The sequence below is a fragment of the Pogona vitticeps genome, chromosome 1 (assembly GCF_051106095.1).
Source record: "Pogona vitticeps strain Pit_001003342236 chromosome 1, PviZW2.1, whole genome shotgun sequence".
Classification (NCBI taxonomy): Eukaryota; Metazoa; Chordata; class Lepidosauria; order Squamata; family Agamidae; genus Pogona; species Pogona vitticeps.
Window position 1 is genome coordinate 69,711,288 of NC_135783.1, and position 14,754 is coordinate 69,726,041.

Consider the following 14,754-nt stretch of genomic DNA (forward strand, 5'->3'; position numbering starts at 1 on the left):
TCAATAGACTACAATTGACACCGATGTTTTCTAGAAGCTGTTAAGATGCATGTTCAGCCTCCAAACAGTGTCAGGTGCTGCCATCACCTTGCATTTCAACTTTTTAAACACTTCTATAAAATGAAAAAAGCAATCCAGTCAAAGGTGTGTAGTTAATCTTAATAGAACTAGGTACACAAACTGAATTGATTGCATGATTGCTGAAGAACTGATTTTTAATGAAATGAATGGGAGAGGAATTATAAGCAAAACTAAATCTTGACTCATAAGTAAAGCAACATAGCCAGTAGATGGCTATATAAGACTCAAAATCCATATCAAGTGTCCTCAAACTCTTTTTACATCATCCCTCTTGTGGCAATTCAAACTAATTCCACTTGTTGCAAGCTATAGGAAAGAGGCTCTTCAATTATTCCTTCCTATTGAAATATTTCTCTTAACAATTTCATGTTCACTTTCTATTGGGAGTTTGTTTATTCTTTTTAGGAAAATTTGTAAAATTCTCAGACCAAAAAATGAAATGTGAAAACTAACCTGTGCTCCACGATCATTGACAAGCTCCACAGACCATCTGCCTTCATACTGAATCCAAACAAATATTCCTCCATCTGCATCACAGGTTGCCAGCTTCTGAAACGGTTCATTCCATCTTACGAGCACAACCTAAGAAGATTCCAGAAAACAGAACTTTTCCCATGATTTTATTCAGGGTGCCAATGTATACTTCCCCAGAGTTTCAATCATCACGTCTAGCCAATCATAATTACATTCTCAGGAAGTGCTACAAAATTATAAATGTTAGCCAATGAGGCTTCTTAAGAAGAGCAGAATGTTTTTTAATGTAACTAAAGAGTAATTCACAACCATAGGTCCTCAGATGGTCTTGAACTAAAACTCCCAGATGCCTTCATAACTTACTGTATTTTTGCGAGTTGTAGTCCAAGAACATTTGGGGACCCCAGGTTGAGAACACCTGAACTATAAAAAGCAATTGAGAATTCTCATGGACACTATTGAAATTAAGGATGCTCAAGTTAAGTCTTTCTAGCATTTTTAAAGAAGAAGGAAGTTCCTAATATGTTGTTAGCTCCTTCCTGGAAAAGAACATGCAGGGGAGTGCAACGTTAGAACTATATGCTCTAACATCAATATACATTCAGTACATTTTAATTAGAGATGGGCATGAACCACAGATGAGGAGGTGGAACATAGAAGCCCTCAGCACTGCTTTTGAGTGGGTGGCCGCTGGAGGAGGCAGAGAAGTGTGTGCTGCAATCAGTGAGTGGGCAATTGCACTAAGGAGCCAGGGGAGGGAAGTGTGCTTTGGCCAGGGAATGGGCAAGCACACAGAGGAGGTGAGAGAGGGGAGTGTGCAACACCCATGGAACACCTGCTCAGGTGCACACCAAATGGAGCTGAGCCACCAAACTGTGGTTCGTGCCTATCTCTAGTTTTGCTACCACATTAACTCAATTGAACGCATATTTCAAACATCCCACTGGCAGAACAAAGTAGAATAAGGTTAGAAGGAGTCTGTATCCACCCTCTTAGTCTTCTGCCAGCTCAGCCTTTTTCCTATAAAGAACTATGGAGGTTTCTTGGAAGGAAAGGACGATTAGGAGCTTTGGATTTGTTCCAGACATCCACAGTTGCCAATGCTACTGCATTACCAGGTCAGCCGAGGGGACTATAACTGATGAAACACAAAAAAAGAACTCAGTTCTATTACCCAGTCCATGTCATAATTTATATTGCTTAACTAACAAGAGTTTTGCTCCATCAACCCATGGATGCTCCCAGCTAAATCTTCTCTCTCCAACACCAATCAGCTGAACACCATGGGCAACGCATAGGTGGGATATGATAGATAAGGTTTGAACAAACCCCTGTATGTCCTCTCCTCCATAAAGCCCAATAATAAGGAATGCAATTTGGGACATCCCACTGCACATTCCCCTGTTCCTGCTCTACTTCACTATATATTGTTTGTGGGAGCAAGGAAATTAACAACACAGTAAAAATATTTCAGATGACCATGTGCACTTGGGACAAACAAAGAGAAATAAAATGAAAGCAGAAGCCACGTGGCTCTTTTAATGTGCAATTCCAGCCACAGGCTGACTACCAGCAATCAGAAATTGGCCATCAGCAAGCACACACACATTGCATCTAGCAATGAAGAATGTGTTTGATTTACCGCAGGAATTAATCATTGACAGTCTTATGAATTAGCAGGCCTACAAATATGTTGTATGAAACTGCATACAAGACAGATCTGTTATCACATAGTGTCCTATGTTAAGATCTTCCTTTTGTCAGTCCTGGAACTACTGCCAGTTAACTTCACTTGGTGCAGAGAAAACCTAGAACTTCTACCAGCTGGACTAGTTATAGCTAATCATTGCAGGTTCCAATGGCTGATCTAGGAATACCAAATCACACAACAATCTCTCCTCCCTAATGTGCCATAATTTACTTACTCTGGCTGAAATCCTGCTGCTTAGCATACTAAGTCACAAGTAAAGTAGGGCCATTGAATCGGTGGGGATTTGTGGAGCAGAGCAGTTTTTTTACAGACCAGTTTTACAACTGTTCTGTAAAACTGCACTGATTTGATAGCTCTACTCTAATTGCTACTGGTTTTATTTTTTAAATCTGTGACTAATGAAAGCTTAAGACAACATCTGCTAAGTCATATAAATGCATTCACAAATCCATATGGTGCATCATGTCCAGAAAACACTGCTATGGTCTTAGCAAAGTATCTTGTCATTCATTTGAAATCTTATAGTTCTGGAGAAAAGCTTGCATGCTAATAATGCTCCTGCTTTCATGCATCAGCATATTTGCTCAGAACCCAAAAAGTACGATGAGGTGCACCCCACTACATTTACAGAATCATTCTGCAGCTTTACGTGTATTTATTGTATACAGCATTCCTACCACACAGCTAGAAGTATTACACAATTTTGTCTGAGAAGACCATTACATGGGCTTGCATGCTGCTTGTTTTTACACAAAAAACAAGCAAGCCATTGCAATGTCTTGTTGCCGTGATCTGACAAAATAACTCCACAACTATATAATACACTCAAATTATGTATGGCTTTGCATAACATCTCTTCTCTTCCTCTACATTATGCCATAACTTGCATGGTTTCTCATATATATGTTGTAGATGCTCTTTGAAACAATTGCTTCCTCCCTTCCCAGGATGAAATGCCTCAACAAATTTGACATTAGATGCTCACAACAATATCAAGAGAGGAATGAAGAAAATACCTTGTTTACTACTTGGAAAACACAGCATGTGGTTGATTCTCCACCGTCCAAATGGAACTGAGTGCCTGAAATTTCTAGTGACTAACTGTGAGTGTGGGTGGTTTAACGCTTTTTTTAAAAAAAACATGCCTTTTTAACACCTGATGAAACTGCAACCAAATATTTAATAGAAAGGGGGGAAATCAGATGTTACAAGCAAATTATTCAAATATCAGAATTCTTATTTGTTACCAGCTGAAGCCAATAAACTCAGCTAAGAATGTCACAGCACAGCTGTTTACGGATGGTTTTTTATTTTTAAAAAAATGCAGGGTGCAGATAATTTTTCAATTATTTCTTAGGAAAGGGCCAAAGAATGGAAGCCTAAGAGTGGTCTTAACCGACCAGATAGGCGGGATATAAATAAATAAATAAATAAATAAATAGATAGATAGATAGATAGATAGATAGATAGATAGATAGATAGATAGATAGATAGATAGATAGATAGATAGATAGATAGATAGATAGATAGATAGATAGATAGATAATCATTATTTATGTTGTAGTTCCTTGAGTGGACCTCTATAATTCACCACTACATTAATCAGAATGGCATGACAGTGGGGATGACGGGTGGGATGTGAGAATCACAGAGGTCCACTCGAAGAACTACAATTACAGGTGGGTAACATGTCGTTCTTCTTTGTGACCTCTATGAATCACACCCTGGGTGACTAAAAAGCTGTCTTACCTGGAGGCAGGGTGTCACACCAAGGTAGAGGCTAGAACAGCATGTCCAAAGGCCGCATCAGACTTCTGCCGGAGATCAAGTCTATAATGCTGGATGAAAGTGGACGGCTGTGCCCAGGTGGCAGAGGCGCAGATGTCTGGAAGAGGTATGCTGTGTAGGAATGCTGTAGAGGTTGCCATTGCTCTGGTGGAGTAGAGACAGAAGCATTGAGATGTGTACTGGAGTAGTTGTATCTTTAGAGATTGGGTCATATAGACGATCAGCCAGTTCTGTCAAAGGATGGTGGATTTGGAGATTGAGAGACTTAGCCATACAGATAATAAGTTGGGCGTTAAGACTGGAAATCTTCCACTGGTGATGGTGGATCAGCATCAACAAGGTCAGATTCCAGTGAGGTAAGTAATACTGACAGCATTTGAGGTCTGGATCCATGATCAGAATAATCAGGATCATGTTAGACGTTGATGGATTGTTGATCGACTTCGGTGTGGACAGGTTGAATGTCATAGTATTAATGTTTGTGGCTCAATGTCGATGGAGGCGGCATGTCCATGGGCATTTGTCGGTGTCGAGGATTTTTGATATTGAGATATGCCATCCGCGTGTCCATGGACATTGTTTGATATGGTTGAACATTAGTGTCGAACTTGGGGTCATAGCGATGGCTTGGTTCTATTGGGTGATGGAAATTGTGCGTCGATAGAGGGACAGAACATTGGCAGTTGCGGTTTGTCCAGTCGAGCACTGGTCGGTGCAAATGGCAACTCGGTGAGAGTGCTAAACACTGTCTGAGCCACGTGTGATGAAATATACGGCTCCTGGGACTGTTGGGGCCGATGTCTCTGAGGAGGTTGCGGTGGACGATGAGATGTCACCAAATAAGGTAGGCTCTCTAGTTGTTGTTTGGAGTCAACCCTGTCAGGTGAAGCAACTATGGAAGACTTGCTTGAAATAACAGAATGTTGAGGACTGGGAGGAGAAGATGTTAATCGATCAACTCTGTCACCCCATTCTGGTGATTGGGAGCAGGGTGGATGAGAGGGGGTTCTGTCATCGTCAGAAGGCAATCAATAGAGATTGATTGGCGATTTGTTGAGGCGCTGAGAAATGACTGCAGATTTAGATTTATGTTGTTTAAGTCTTTAGGTGGAGCAGGCTCCGGAACCGAAGAGGCTTTGGTGGACATTTGACGTTTAGTGGAGGGCTTCAATACTGAGGATTTTGGTATCGAATGCTTCAATTTAAAGTTTTTAGATGAAGTGGGCAGAGTGCTGGAGTGGGATGGTGTGGTTGATGGACGTTGTTTTGAGGCTTCAGAAAGAGCCTTTTCCATCGCTTCAGTTTGTGAGGTGACCTTACAAGGAGGTTGGGCCATTTTGGTTGGTTGAAGGGATTGTTCCTGAAAATGGAGTTTTAATCTCGAGAAGCGAGAATGGAGGATTCAGCACTTGAAGTTCTTACAATGCTGGCAGGAGGGTGTCTGGTGTGCCTCTCCCAAGCAAAAAAGACACTTGACATGGCCATCAGAGAGTGGTATTTTGTTATCACAGACCACGCAGTGTTTAAATGGGCCCAAAGGGGCCATGAATAGGAGAAAATAATTTGAGGAGAAAAAGCAATAATTGGGGGGGGGGGTTTGCGGTCAGAGGCCAAGCGAGGTAGAAAGGAAAAAATCTCTGATGATAATGAATTTGATATATTCTAATAGTTTAAAGGAAAAAAGATTGATAACGGAGGAATTAAGAATAAACTCTCTTTTTCTTTTACTCACAGAAGCAGAACTATGAGGCTCCATTGTGGCGGTTGAAAGAAACTGAAAGGGGAGCCTTGGCACCAAGGTACTTATACGAGGGGAGAGGGGTCTTATTTTTATGTGGTTTTTGCTACCACAGAAGCTCTAGAACTTTCCAATGAAGCTCCATGCAGGCGCGGATCACCCAGGGTGTGATTCACAGAGGCCATGAAGAAGAACAAACAAGAACATGGTTCTTCCCCCATAGATTCAAACTGGCTTAGCAGGGAGAGCAGTTACAATAATTTTTGTGTGTTCAATAATATGCTTAATGGCTAAGAAAGTTGTTTTCTTTAATATAGTTGTACTTCTAAGAATATTGATATTTTAAAGATGTATTTTCTATCTTTTGATTGTGCCTTTTAAAGACTATAAGCTTTTGCATTATTAGAATATAATGAAACATTCTTTTTGATATTTTCATTGTACTTTCATGTACTTTTATTTTAGACTGAATTCTCACTTAAGTGTTTGCCTACAAATTAAATTTAGTTGTCATATATTTTTACACATTGGTGCCTAAAGTTTTTCCATAGCTGTAAGACTTTTGAATGTTTTCAACAACTTCAAAGTATTTTTGTACGTTTGGAGCATAGAAGCAATGCAAAGCATGTAGAACAGTGGTTAGAGAATAGGGGTAAATTTCCCCAAATGGGATAAAAATGAAAATCCTGGGGCAAATGAGCAGAGTGCTATCCCCCTACTCCCACCCCCTGCAACCGAACCTCAAATTGTAAGCCACCTATCCCTGCTGCCTTCCTTGGTTGCGGCATTTGTAGACCAGTTCTTTTATAGACTGGAGATAAGGCTGCTTTATTGTTTACTGCTGTAGAACAGCCCGGGGCAGTCAATCCGGCTTGTGAATGACTACTTCCGCCGGAGATGGAAAGCTCCAATTAAGGTGGGAAGGAAGATGCGAGAGAGAGATGGGTGGATTCATCAAACTTGTTCAAAGGTAAGATCGTAGAAAATTTAGGGAGGGAGGGAATGTGGGTGTATGGGAGAGAGACTGACTTTCATAAAACCATGAAAAAATGACATGACTGCAAGGAGAGAAGACTTCAATTAAGGCGGGAACGAAGGTGCGAGAGAGGGACTAGATGGTTTCATCAAGCTTGTTTAAATGTAATGAGAGGAAATGGACATACTAAACTGAAGCAACTGATTGTTGAAAATGTAGGGAGGGTGTGTGTGTGTGTGTGTGTGTGTGTGTGTGTGTGTGAGTGAGTGAGTGAGTGAGAGACAGACAGACAGACAGACAGACAGAGACAGAGACTTGACTCTTTCATAAAACCATGAAAAAGCAACCTTCCAAATTTAATCTTCATTGCATTTAGCTCTGTAGTTTCTGCTGAGAAGAGCAAGTACTTCAAGATTCTGTTTAGACACTGAATTTGTACTGGGCAGAACTGGAATATTTAGAAGGGTCTCGCTAACAGCAAACACCTAGTGAAAGACAACTGGCACACCTGGGACTAGATGTCTGAAGTGTGTAGCAATTGCGTTTCTCTATTTCTCATCTCCAAAGCAGGCAATAATATTGTAGTTTATTCCCCAAATCTAAATCCCTGTCTCTGTGCTCCTGGGCCTGCTTTGACTAAAAAAACACAAAAAAGGGTCTTACAAACAAATACTGCGGCTTTCCTTATTGAGTCAATCCATCTCATGTGCATTCTTCCTCTTTTCCTACTGCATTGCACTTTTTCCTGCACTGCTGCCTTTCCAATGAGCTTATCTTCTCATGATGCCACAGTAGTACAATACCCTTTGTTTGGTTATTTTAGCTGCTAGTGAGAGTCCACACTTAATTTGCTTTACTTATCTCACTGCAAGTCATGCCATCTGTAAAACTCTTAATTCCTTAATTCCTACTCACTTTCTACCATCAGAGTGGTATCATCTGCATATCTGAGGTTGTTGATATTTCTTTTGGCAATCTTAATTCCGGTTTGGGATTAATCCAGTCCAGCCTTTCGCATTATGTATTCTGCATATAAGTTAAATAAGCAGGGAGACAATATACAGCCTTGTCATACTCCTTCCCCAATTTTGAACCGATCAGTTGTTCCATATCCAGTTCTAACTATTGCTTCCTGTACCACATATTGATTTCTCAGGGGATAGATGGTCAGGCACTCCCATTTTTTAAGAACTTGCCATAGTTTGCTGTGGGCCGCACAGTCAAAGGCTTCTGCGTAGTCAATGAAGCAGAAGTAGATGTTTTTCTGGAACTCTCTGGTTTTCTCCATAATCCAGCGCATGTTAGCAATTTGGTCTCAGGTTCCTCTGCCCCTTCGAAACCCAGCTTGTACTTCTGGGAGTTCTCGGTCCACATACTGCTGAAGTCTACCTTGTAGGATTTTGAGCATAGCCTTGCTAGCGTGTGAAATTAGTACTATTGTACGGTAGTTGGAGCATTCTTTGGCACTTCCCTTCTTTGGGACTGGGATGTAGACTGATCTTTTGAAATCCTCTGGCCACTGCTGAGTTTTCGATTGATGATAAAAAAAATAGTGCACTGGTCCTTTGATGTTGGGCTGTGGCACCAGGGTGGGTGACATGACCTTTATCCTGGTTTATTCCTTTTTGCACACCACACACAGAATGATTAAAGTAGTAGGAAAAGCCCCCCCCCATCTGCCTTGGCTGTCTTTAACAAGCATGTCATTTTTAGCACCACTCTGGCAGCCACTGATGATGATTAAATCCTCTGCGAGCTAGCAAAACTTTAATGCAACTTGCTAGGCATATTGGACACCTTACTACTCCTTATACCACCACATGGCTGGTGTGCAATGTGTTCCAGCAAAAACAGTGTACATCATTAAATTTGCTGCATCCTGCTAGTTCGGTACATAGCCTGGCAGCCATTGATACTGATGATATATCCTGCTAATTCGGTACACAGCCTGTGTAGATTCAATAAGATTTTGAATTCAAATAATGTGTGATTTCCTTCCTTTCAAATCAAGGGGGTAATGTTGGCGTATATAAAAATTTTTTTTGGGGGGGGAAGGTTAAAAAGTTCCCTGACCCCTGATGTAGAACTATGTAGAATTAGACAAGTTGATGTTGCCTGGAATCATTGCAGCAATGAAGCAACTTTTACCTTGATAGCCAGGTGAATTTTGATATGCCTGGAAATGATTGTCTCATTTTATTCTGGAATTCAACCTAAATATGATGCCAGGTGTGACAGACACAGGCTTCTAATTTTTTTCCCTTAGAGGTCTATACACTTCTGTAGGACCCTTGGAGAACTGTTAAGGAATTAAACTCTCTGACCTGACATAGGCTCAAATTCATTAACATCCTACATGCGGTCTATAGGCAGATTGTCAGACAACCTTAATCCAAATCTCTCACAGTGGTTTACCAGAGTAAAAAAAATGAAGCAAAGTACATAACAAACACTGAAATACAATAACGGCAGGTTCATCCAGGACCTTTCAGTGTTGCTGGATGTAGATTATTAAGCACACAAAAAAGGCCAACAGAGAGCTGCAAAACAATCCCTGATAATTCTGTCACAGTATCAGGAAGCACTATTCAGAAAGATGAACAGGAAAGGTGAAATCTAAACCAAAACAGAGTGGAAGCATTAAATAATCACATTGTCAAGGAAAATTGCAGGCCTGAACAGAATGGAGTGGTTTAATGAGAAGCCATAACTATCAGGTGTGCTGAAACTGAGTCAGGATGACTCAGCAAAGATGATGTAACCCAGGGCTGATGTAACCCAGAGATGAAGTAATGTGATGAGGTCATGTGTAACCTGATTGGTCCTGTGTATGTATATATGTATGGCTGTACAGTTAGTTATATCTTCACCTGCTTGAAGATCACATCTGCCTGCTATGCTGCCAGACTGCTGTATATACTGATGTAAATACACTATGCTGAAGGAAATGCTGCTGGATTGCTTGTGAATTATTCCTGGACTGCCTGAACCACCAAATACTCTGCTAAATCGTGATTTTTCCACTAAGAAACCTGACACACATGATCATCAGTTCAATTTTCTGGACATTTCAGTAACTGTTACAGTAAATGTGCCTTTGTCTATAATCCACACAGCTAGACAGACAGACATGCACACATACTGTTTAAATCCTGTTGTTTGGCATAGTAAATTGTACAGAGTAAGCTCACTGAATCAGAAGCAATTTGATGAGTCAAATCTTCTGTAGGTTCCATTGATTCAAATGGGCCTAGTCTAGTTGCACAGTAAATTGCAACTAGAGTATCTGAACCAGTGGAATTTATAAAGAACTTGAATTACTAACCCCCCACTAATTCAATAGGCCTACTCTATTTTATTCATTTATTTATTCAAATTTTATACCATCCATCGAGCAAACTGCTACTCTGGATGGTGTACTACGAAGTAAAGCAAAAATAATAATAAGAGCAAATTCTAAAACACAAAGATCACAAATACTCTAATGTTACTGTGTGTATAGGATTTTGCCCATTAAAATCTTCAGCTTCTAAGATTTCAAAACTGAGGTTCAGCTTCTCTCTCATTTTCCCACTAGGTTTTGGTTTGATATTTCAGATTACAGTGGGGTCTTGACTTGAGAACTTAATCCGTATTGGAAGGCGGTTCTCAAGTCAAAAAGTTCTCAAGTCAAATCTGTATTTCCCATAGGAATGCATTGAAAACCATTTGATCCGTATCTGCTCTTTTCCGTCCATAGAAACTAATGGGAAGCTGCTATTCCGCCTTCGACCACTAGAGGGGGATATTTTGTTTCTTTTTTTCTTAGGTCAAGAAAGGTTCAGGGAAGGCAGGGAAAAGACAGTCCAGGCAGTACCAGGCAGTCTGAAGACTGTCTCCCAATCCACTCTCTAAACGCTGGGAGGAGTGAGGAAGCAGACAGGCACCCTTTTCACTGGCCAACAGTTAACTGAAAGTTCACATTTTGCACTTTCCCTGCCTCCCATGTGGGTTTTTTCAGTTCTTAACTCAAATCTAAGTACTTAAGTCAAGTCAATATTTTCCTATGAGAGCGGTTCTTAAGTCAAAATGTTCTTAACTCAAGCCGTTCTTAAGTCAAGACCCCACTGTACTGCTTCCAAAGGGGACAATGAATATCACTTGGCAAAAGTTTAAATATGCATGCAGCAGGCACTCCAAAGGGAATGCCTCATGGAGAAGAAGGCTGTCACACTATGGGCTCCCATTGCTTGGGATGCAAGTCTCTCTTTCCACAAGGTACTGCTCCCCTTATAAGGACTCCCTTTATAAATTGCCACTAATATAGTGTACTTTCTATTTCCTGTATCCAGTGCTCTCTCACTTTCCTTTAAGAGGTTTCTATATGCGTATATGAGAAAGTGCTTATGAATAAGCATATTTGTTTATAGCATTTGTCAGATCACTTTCTCGTTTATTACTTATTAGTTACATTTATATTTCACTTTTCCTTCAGTGAGCTTAAACCAGGCTCTCTTCTAGAGATGGGGGTATTTGTATTCAAATATGAATGTCCCCACACAGGTGGTGTTAACGAGGGTCCAGCCCCATGGGGCCAGACGGTCCACTCACAAATCCACCACGGACAGCGCAATTTTACGAATGGCTCTGCAGCGTGTGATCTGCTCGCCATTCCTGGCAGGAGGCGGGAGGACAAGCCTCACTGCAAGGCCAAAGAGTGTTGAGTGGATCACGCGCTGCGGAGCCATTCGTAGAATCACAACATCCACATCCACAGCGGATCGATGAGTGGACCATCCGGCCCCATGGGGCTGGACCCTTGTTAATGCCACCTGTGTGGTGATATTTGTATTCGTTCAGAACCGTGCAGTTCAAGGAAGAAGTGTGGCACTTTATCCACAGCTGATCTCATCAAAGCTCAATAGTTTAGGAGCTGAGGAGCCAGAGGTTGGCAGTTTGATTCCTCCACTGTGCCTCCTAGAGAAAAAGCAAGCCTGTGTAACCATGGAAAAACTGCACAGTCCCAGGGTGGTCCAGAAAAAGGGAATGGTAAACCACATCTGAGTACCCTCTACCTAGAAAAGCCTGGAAAGAATTGCATAACTCAGAATTGACTTGCAATTATTATTATTATTATTATTATTATTATTATTATTATTATTATTATTATTATTATTATTATTATTATTATTATTATTATTATTATTATTATTATTATTATTATTATTATTATTATTATCCTCATCAAAGCTGGGGGCGGAGTATTTTTGTAAGATACACATTTCTTGATCTCCCTTTCTTCACCAGTAAGGGCTGCACAGCTCTTATCTGCTTAAGAAACTGCATAAATACTTCCAGATACTGTACATATTTAGGCTAAAAGAAAAAGAGATACAATTCCAAAACATTTTGGAACAAATCTGGAAAAAAGCAGTGGCACCATTACTGAAAGACATGTGCTCTGGCGGAATCAGCTTCAGTCTGTGTCAGACAAATTACTACAGGACAGCAGATGGCTGAAATTAGTATTTCTCAGACCTCCCGCACAAAAATTAACACAAACATGCTGTTCCACTGTGGAAGAGGACAGCTGACAAGTATTCTGGAATAAACCTATATTTCGTACAAAATGCTACTCATATAGACACAAGCTCTATTCACTTGCCATAGTCAGTGCAGAAACAGACCTTTCAGCCAGCCTGCTGGAAACACGTAGGTGTTGGAGAGACTGTAACCAAAAGATACAGGGAGAAACAGTCTCAGGATGTCTGGGCTAAATAATATATGTTGTATCTTTATTAAGTGGTGAAAAGCTTTAAAAACTTTCTTGCTTAACGTGTTTTGGCAGGGCCTTCATCAGAAGCTTAAAAGTAAACAAAATTTCAAAATTATAAATGTATATATGTATATGTATATGTATATGTATATGTATATATGTATGTATGTATGTATGTATGGCTGAGGACCTATATTTTTTATACTTAAAAAACAATTATTAGAAATGTTAAATCCTTATAAATGACCTCAATAAGTGAAATAGTCAACACATACCAAAATCTTTATATTTCTCTGGTCTGTATCAACTCCAAAGCTAATCAGGAATGTTGACTCCGAGGGAGGCATTTTATTCTCAGCTGAGTCAAGGTTGACATTTTAGTTGGTGTATTTACAGCAGGGAAAGAATCAACATTCCTGATTGTCCTATTTGCCCTGCCGAAACCGTTAAGTAAGAAAGCCTTTAAAGCTTTTCATCACTTAATAAAGAGACAACATACGTTATTTACCCCAGACTGTTTCCCCCTTGTATCTTTTGGTTTCTATTGGATGTGCCAGTTCCCTACAATTTGTTAGACAATCTGTGACAGTCTTTCATATTTGAGAAATCGGCCTTCAAAGAGATCCTGCGCTCAATTCCTAGGAACAAAGGCAAAGCAAAGAAAGCTAATTTGCAGATTCTAGGAGGTGAAAAAAGTTCCCAGCATGCATTCAAGCCATTTAAAAGAATTCACAATTCCAGTAATGGGATATTTGTAATATCTGTTTCTGTCTCAAATTCCAATTGAACAATCCAACATCTGGATTATCAACATCCCTCCAGTTCAAAACAGAACTGTCTAACTTTGTTGGTGTACTTGCCTACTGGTCTCTCTTCAACTTTCCTCTTATTTAATTTGAAGCACCTCTTCTAAAATAATTTTTCTCTTATAATCATGACTGCCTTCCTTTAGATTTGTACATTATTTTTAGAATTTTTTGATCAGCACCTCCTTCAGAACTTTCAAATATTTTTTCTGTCCTTGGCAAATTACAGTATAGCTGAAGAGTACAAAATTGATAATCATAACTGTCAGCTGTAGAGCAGAGATGGGGTGACCCAAACCAAGGTTATCTGAATGGTCCCATAATACACCTCTGACATTTTTGAGGGTACTGTACAATATGTTGGAGTGGGAGGGACAAGATGGCATATCTGGGATAGGTTGTACTGCTCAAAGTGGATGAGTTTCAATGCTCCATCCAGTGTTATAAAAAGCAGCATTGGCCCAAGTAGCTACTGTTGCTGTTGCCACCCTCAGTCTTCTCCTCAATGCCTATGGATCCCTGGTGTGTACCGATGGTATGGGACCCAGAGACGCTGGGGATAAGAAGGATCATAGTGCTTGTGCTTTCCTGACCTTACATTACTGACCATTTTTAAAATGTAGAAACAGTTTTTGAAGAAAGGCCAGTGTCAACTACACTGACTCTGGTGCTTGTCCCACCATGGTGGGTGTTGGTCACCATGATGGTCTTCTGGAAAACCATGCAGGACTGAATTACATTCATTGCCTAACAAGGCTGACTATTCATCACCTCATAGCATGCCAATATAAAGCAATCAGTTGAATTCACTTTCATATCATTCATTCCTTTATCCAGTTGCAGTACAGAGATCCAAATCATGATTTTTAAGATATAACCAAACATGATTTTTAAGACATAACCAAAAGTTAATTGCATTTATAGTAATAAACTGACTTGAGCATATAATAATGAAAATATCTTACTGTGAACGTTAAACAATTCAAAACATTTTCCTTAAAAGTGCAGCAGCTCCCCCATTAAAATCTTCTCTCTCTGTTACCTGTTCAGTTGCAAAATGCTTACATGAAGAGACAGGTCTTTGCCAGCAAAAGATGGTAGGGAAGAGGCCAACCTAGCTTCTTATGAAATAGATCCACAGCCTAGGAGCAGTCAGCAAAAAAGCCTTCTTTCACATTCTCACCAGATGTCCTTGTGCTATGTTCGTAACTTTACTTACCATGAGGCATCAGAACATTTATGATCCACTTTGCTCAGAACCCTCAAATGGAGCTGTGAGTGCCATGAGTCTATGCATATGCCCAAGTAACCCCAACCAAGACCTCTTTACAGTGGTGCCCACATGACGATAATCCATCCCATGAAAATCGCTGTTTAGCGAAATCATCGTCATGCGAAAACCTTCCCCATCGGAATGCATTGAAA

The 14,754-nt window shown here is 40.2% G+C and overlaps 1 protein-coding gene across 3 annotated transcripts in view; it reads right to left on the minus strand.

Moving 5' to 3' along the window:
* TULP4 (TUB like protein 4) overlaps positions 1 to 14,754 on the minus strand; it is a 150,090-nt gene that overhangs the window by 41,982 nt on the left and 93,354 nt on the right. For all 3 annotated transcript variants that reach the window (XM_020809543.3, XM_078383216.1, XM_078383217.1), the window contains exon 3: positions 535 to 663. In XM_020809543.3, the coding sequence (XP_020665202.3) occupies positions 535 to 663 (129 nt within the window). The remainder of the gene's footprint in view (positions 1 to 534; positions 664 to 14,754) is intronic.